At 51.3% G+C, this 6,787-nt stretch overlaps 1 protein-coding gene across 1 annotated transcript; it reads right to left on the minus strand.

Annotated features, from left to right (window-relative positions):
• Positions 1 to 386: 386 nt before the first annotated feature.
• LOC103779967 (transmembrane protein 45B-like) lies at positions 387 to 3,466 on the minus strand. Its single transcript, XM_008947614.1, has 5 exons — positions 3,280 to 3,466; positions 2,325 to 2,537; positions 1,606 to 1,790; positions 791 to 936; positions 387 to 516 (listed from the first exon to the last, which is right to left on the minus strand). Exons 1-5 carry the CDS (start codon positions 3,464 to 3,466, stop codon positions 387 to 389), a joined length of 861 nt encoding a protein of 286 aa, XP_008945862.1.
• Between the last annotated feature and the right edge of the window lie 3,321 nt (positions 3,467 to 6,787).

A 6,787-nucleotide genomic window follows, 5' to 3' on the forward strand; every position in this document is an offset into this window, starting at 1 on the left:
ACCCATGAAGATGGTTCATTAAAGTACTTTATTAGTGATCACATATGCTCTGTGCACATCAAGCTTCGTACAAAAAAACATCCTCTCCATTGACACCAGAGTGAGTGACAGCCACCAGGCTCCTTCAGCTCTGGTTGGCTCTCTTCTGCAGAAGCAGAAGTGAAAACAATGCTAAAAGAACAGCCAAAAAGTCCACACCAGCTGGACACAAAGGGTGCACAGGAAAGTCTCTTGGCTCTCGTGCTGCACTCCACCTTCTGCGTCCTGCCTCCCACTTCTGATGCTCCACTATCAAGTGCCTGTGTAGTTTATCAAGACTAATTAAAAACTTCATCTCAAAAGCTCTAATTGACAACAGGGAAGAGGTTTCCATGCTCGTCACAGCCTCATTTGTCCTCTGAGGGGCTCTCTGGCAGCAGGGCACCGTCGGAGCTCTTGTTGCCTCTGCGGATGCACATGCCACAGTCCAGCTCCACGTCGATGTCCCCGAATTTCAGCTGGCAGGACTCGTTGCAGCTGCAGGAGGAACAGTGACTGGTCAGGCATTTGTGGGCAGTGAGAGCTCTCAGCTCACTTAAGCCTGCTTGGGAAGGCTACTAAAGGATGGGCTACACCAAGCCCATCCTTTCCAGCCAACCCATGGGCTAGTCCATGTTTGGACATGCATGGACACCTTCTTTCACCCCGTGATACACCAGCACCTGGACTTCCCCGTGCAGCACTGGGTCAAGGCATTGCTCTTGGCCATGGCAGCTTGTGTGTGGTGTCAGGACCCCCCTTCCCAACGTACCAGCGAGAAGCAGCAGAGTTTGCTGCCAAGACAAGAAGAGCTCCTGCATAGTGCCAGCAGAAGCACATGGTGAGGAAGGTGAAGTTGCTGTGGTCGGTCTGATCCCAGCCTGGTCCTCCCCATGGAGGGGACAGCACAAACCCAATCTGGTTGTAAACAGAACAGAGGTAAGGCACCAACACGAGTCAGGCTTCAGCACATCCCTCCTCCCTTCTCCTGTTTTTAGCCAAGCTGCTGCAGCTGACTATGGCCTAGAGGCATAATAACCCTAACACCTGAACCATCACCCACAGCACCCCCTGAGCACACCAAGGGCCTCCCCAGACTGACTCAGGGGTGCATTTCAAGAGGAGAGGGATGCTCTGCAGACAAGCCTTAGGGCTCACAGTGCAGCCCAGCACCCCCAGAGAAAGAGGACAGACAGCCTAAAGGCTACAGTGCCAGGCTGCACGTTTCTCCTGATATCCAAAGCTGGGCAACTACACAAGAGGTTTCCAGATATTTCCAGTTACTTGGAACAAACAGAGGAAGAAATTTGGCCCAATAAAAAGAACAAGAAATTCATGATTGTGGTTTCCCACCCTTGTGGGGTCTGATTTCCATTAAGCATACAGGTTTGTCCATGCTGCATACAGTACACGTACACATCTCCATGATGACAGCTCTGGCACTAACCCTCATTTTTTCCTAAGATATTCCAACCAGCCCACGAGTTTAACTCCAAGAGACGTGCTGTAAAGGGCAGAGCAGCTCCACTCTGCTTGTCTTCCCAGGCACAAAGCCAAAGGCTTGGAGAACACTGGATATGCACTGACCTGCCAGAGCCAAGAGCCCTGGAGAAGGAAGGAGCTGGTCCTGAAGGTCTCCAGGATGATGTGGTCTCGTAGGAATACCTCTAGGAAGGCACAGAGGGCTCCAGCAAATATAGCCACAGCCAGCAGGGAGTAGAGGTGATGGTCCAGTGCAGCATCACTGTAGTCATGGAAACAGAAGAGCAAACCTGCCAAGGTTCACACTGCATTAGGGAAAGAGAGCTGTTTTGGATTGTGCTTTTTATTTAAAAAAATAATAATAATTTAAGAAACCAAAACAACACACCCACAACACACCAAACCATCTGTGCCCCAGTCAGGGCTGTCAGAAGGAGCACCATGATGGGGACCTCCAGTTCAAAGGCTGGCAGGGAGATCTGTATCAGGGTTTGTCCTGTGCATCCAATCAAGGTGGGGGGACACCACCCTTCTGTGACTCCAGATGCTTGTTACCAGGAGAAGGTGACATTCCTAGGGCCCCCTGCATCCCCTGCACACCAGGACCAGCCATGGTTTGGTTAATATTTGGAGAGGAACAGGGAGTGGGGATGATTCCAGCATACAGCCGGTGCCATCATGCAGCTGCGGACCCCCCCAGCTGCTTGCACAGCATATCACCAGGCTCAAAAAGGCCAGGGATTTGGGGCTGCTGCACACTGGTGACCCTCCAGTGCTTCCCCTAAGCCATGGCATGGTTCCCCCAGGCACTGGGCAGGATTCACCTTCGATGAGCAGAGCCACAGCCAGCATGAGCCGGTCTAAGCCAAGCGGCAGCTTGAGCGGGGAGTGCGAGGCGATGTCCACGATGCCAGAGAGGAGGAAGAAGAGATACATGGTAGAGTAGTGCCAGTGGGTGAGTTCCATCCAGCTGTGTGTCTTGTGGCTGTACAGCTGCAGGTGGGGACCAGTAGGAACAAACTGCTCAACGAGTATCCCTGGGCAGAGAGAGGAAGTTACGGTTTTCCCTTCACACAAGGAAAGGACAAGCTTGCAGGAAAACTTTCTGTGCAATGGTGAAGCAGTAGTGGTGCCTGCCCAGAGGAATAGTAACAAGGTCCCATCACAGAGCATGCCACAATCAGACTGGTTTGGGTTGGAAGGGACGTTCAAAGGTCATCTAGTCCAATCCCCCTTCATGGAGCAGGGACATCTGCAACTAGAGCAGCTCTGTCCAACCTCACCTGGAACAGTTCCAGGGATGGGCCACCTCTCTGGACAATCTGGGCCAGGGTCTCACCACCCTCAGTCTAAAAAAAAAATTTCTTCCTCCTATCTAGTCTAAATCTCCTCCATTTAGATTAAAATCATCACCTCCTGTCCTGTTGCAGCAGGCCCTGCTAAAAAGTCTGTCCCTGTCTTTCTGATAGGCCCCCTTGAAGTCCTGAAAGGCTGCAAGACGCTCTCCTCAGAACCTTCTCTTCTCCAGGCTGAAGAACCCCAACCCTCTCAGCCTGTCCTCACAACAGAGGGATTCCAGCCCTTGCATCATTATTGTGGCCTCCTCTGGCCCCACTCCAACAGGTTCATGTCCTTGTTGTGCTGAGGACTCCAGAGCCACAAGCACGTCCCCAAGCCCTCTCACACCCTCTCACTTCCCACTACAAACAGCCCCAGCCTTGTGGGAGAGAGAGGCCACAGTGCCAGTAGAGATTGGGACAGAGACTCATCATCTTGTACCTGCCAGAGCAAAGAAAGCTTTGACTGCCCCTTCCAACACCTCCAGGCGCTGTGCCCCACAGCTGGGCTGGCTCTGGGCATCGCTGTTCCTCCGGAGGTACCTCAGGGGGTACCGCACAGACCACCACAGCCCCAGCGTGGAGAGGAAGGTGCCCCGGAGGGCACTGCCCAGGAAACTTGTTGGCATCTCTCTTGCTTGCTGTACCTGTAAGGGCAAACAGCATCTCCATCAGCACTCAAGAAAGCAGCAACAGCTACGTGCTATTAGAAGAGGAACCATAAAGTTTTTGCTAATAAAAAGCAACATGACAATTATTTCCTCTGAACAAACTCCCTCCGAACTAGATAGTTACCCGAGTGTAAATCCAGCCAGTCTGTTCAGCAGCTCCAGCCAGCCAAGGCTTTCCTAGCTGCACAACAGGAGGAGCAGGAAACAGCAACCCAGGGAATCATTATCATTTCCAAAAGGAGCCTCATGCATATTCCACACAAGCCTTCTGTTATGCACAAGCAGGGGTTTGACACAAGGAAAAGAGATTTCACTTCCAGTAGGAAGAGCTTGAAGCCTAAAGGTATGAAAATGCCTTGCAATGGCCCAACACAACCGAGTTCCAGCAAGGAGGGAGAAGAGCAAAGGTATGTCAGGGCAAAGTTATATCCTGCAAAGTATTTCAGGCCATATTCTGTGGGGAAAAAAAAATCCCAGAGCAGGAAGCACGGAAGGAAATAAATAATGATTTAAATGTTTATAGCAGTGAGGTTTTGATGCTACCTCAGGATGGTCTTGTTTCCTCCAGGAAGACTGTTCTCCTTGCTCTCTGTATGAACCTACCACCTATGGAGGCCTCTTTCCTTCCTCACAGGCTTTCTGGGCCTTCTCCACAGCTCAGATGTGCACGGAAGAAGGTGTTACTCATCCTGCAGCTACCACACCACCTTGCACTTGCATCACAAATCACATCCTCGCTGTGTTTATAAATACCAGAGCAGATTGCAGAGGCTGGATGAACAACTCCAGCACGTTCTCCAAGTCCTCCCACACTAGAAAGTAATTAGGCACTGCAAAATAAGGGTAGGATGTGGCGTGGCAGGTGCTGTAGGTGAGGGAGAGCTCTGCAAGGTGTCCCCGGTCAGGTTTGGCTGCAGAGCTGGAATCGGTTGGATGGCTCAGCCCTGCATGGGCAAACAGCCTCTGGAGGCAGAGACTATCATCAGCCCTTGCATCGCTGGGACATGGGTCATCTGGGGAAGGCTCCAAGCTGTTTACATGGTGTTAAGGTTTCCTTTCAGGAGGGAAGTCACTGAACAGCCTGTGAGGCAGAGGAGGAAACGCCCTGTGCCGGGAGCTGATTTGGGAATTGGTGATGCCTTCCTGCTCTGTTTCGGATGCCTACATCAGGGAGAGATGGCTCATGCACCATCTCTGTCCTGATTATAGCCTGGACACCCAGTCCAGGGCATGTATCTTCCCTGCACAGGTATCTACATGCTGAAGTGACTAAGGGCAAATGCTATCAAAGCCCATTTAAGCAGCACACAATTGTATGCTATATGACCAAATCTTGCCATTGTCCTGGAGTGACTGGGACTACAAGGGCTGCAGCCTGAGGCTGGACTCCAGAGAGTACCCTGATCAAGGCATGTCAGCAGGAGCATTAATAAGACATGCTACATTGGAAGAGAGGAGAGCAGCACAGACATCCAGCACCAGGCATCAGAGGTTACAACCAACAGGTTCCATCTGCAGCTCCACAGGCTTCTCCAAGACATGCCAGCATCCAGCTTTAACCCAGGGGTTTGTCATTTCACATCAGCCCTTCACCTTAGTTACCAGCAGCCCCCAAAACACTCTTGCAGAGCCATCCCTGGGATCCCCTACCCCAACCACCCTTTTCACCAGCAGAGCAAGCTCACACCTCTTCTTTTTGGTGCTGTGGACTCTTTTGCTTTATAACCTCTCAGCAGCCTGACCCAGGAAGATTGGTGTCCTGAGTCCCCTTTGCTACCTACCAGCTGGGCACAACTCCCACCACATATCTGAGGCATCTCTTATTTAACAAATATGTCCCAAACCCATGCTTGGGTCAAGAAGAAGCTTGTGTGTAGCCCAATCAGAAAAAAACAAAACAAAAACACACAAACCACAAAATACAACACCAAACACACACACAAAAAAACCCAAAAAAACCCCTTCTTTTACAAAACATCTACTATTTCACAGAGAAACCTGACATGTTTCCAAGCAACACTCCACTTGCACAGCTCATGTATTCGAGGCACAGAAAAACAACCCACCCTACACCCACACAGCCCCTTGAGTCCAAACCTGATGCCTCTCACCCACCAGCTTCCCCAGCCCTGGCATTTGAGTCCACACTCCCATAAAAAGCTGATTAAGCTCCAAGTGAGCTGCAGTCAGAGAGGACAACACTAGTTGAGGAAAGCCACATGGGTTATTTATTTTTCCTGAGAGCTCCTTTGCCTGTCAGAGGACTTGAAATACAGCTGCAGTCAGAAGTTATTACCTGAGCTGCCCTTCTCTCTCCACAGCTTCCAGGCTGCAATGCTTTTGCTGGACCAGCCATACGGGAGCTCCTGCCCTCCTTAGGCTGCCTCTCCCCGACTGCTCGCAGCCTCCCTGACTCTGCTCTTGAAGAACATCACCCCTGCTCCACTGCCAGGCTCTCCCCCACAGCCATCTCAGCTCTGGGTCTGTCACCATCCATTATTTCAGCCTCATGTGGGCACTTGTTCCAGCTGATGCGGGGGGACTGATGCTGCCAGAAGGATGCTGTCCATGTGGATGCTCAAGTATCCCTTACAAGCACCCATGGGTGCAAACAGCAGCCTGGCAGGAACAGCAGCATCCCAGGACAGCCAGTCTGGTTGTAGAAGACAAGCTCAGCAGCCAGCCATGGACATTCAGAAAGTCTTCTCTCTGCAGATCCTCATCCATCCTTGCTGCCCAGGCACAGCTCTGTTGTGCCAATAGCCTTTGCCCAATAGAAGCACAAGCCTCCTCTCCTCCTGCAAATCCTCTGCTAGGATGCACCTCCAAAACCTGATAACTCTAAAAAGAGAGAGCTAAAGACCCTAAAACTTGGCTGTTGCCCATGATTACTCAGAGTCTGTCTCTATCAGGACCACTTTCACTAGCCCCATTGGTGACCATCACCACACTCAGCCTTTGCCTTGCAGATGGACTCTCCCTGTGCCCCTTCTTCCCAAGCATCATGCCCATCCCACAGCACAGCTCCTCATCAGTGTATTCATCCCTATGGGTAGAAGAGTTTACCTGTGAGTCCTGCCTGTCCTTCTCCCTCTCCAGATGTGGCAGCGAGGAGCTGTTATTACTCAGAAGAGGCAGATAAAGGGAGAAGCCACCAAGGGGAGGTGGCCCTTAGACAGGATGTTTAGAGCTGAACATCCTGCGGGCCAGTTCAAAGCACACTGAGTCAGCCCAGTTTCACAACCTGGGACACAAGGTGTCTGCTATTATAAAAAAAAA

The sequence above is a fragment of the Merops nubicus genome, unplaced genomic scaffold (genome assembly GCF_000691845.1).
Source record: "Merops nubicus isolate BGI_N331 unplaced genomic scaffold, ASM69184v1 scaffold6749, whole genome shotgun sequence".
NCBI lineage: Eukaryota > Metazoa > Chordata > Aves > Coraciiformes > Meropidae > Merops > Merops nubicus.

Coding starts and splice junctions, on each gene's coding strand:
- LOC103779967 (XM_008947614.1), bottom strand. CDS start 3,466: ATGCCAACAAGTTTCCTGGGCAGTGCCCTCCGGGGCACCTTCCTCTCC. Junction 1,791..2,324: donor TGTGGCTCTGCTCATCGAAG/GTGAATCCTGCC, acceptor GAACCTTGGCAG/GTTTGCTCTTCTGTTTCCAT. Junction 937..1,605: donor AGGGCTCTTGGCTCTGGCAG/GTCAGTGCATAT, acceptor GTTTACAACCAG/ATTGGGTTTGTGCTGTCCCC.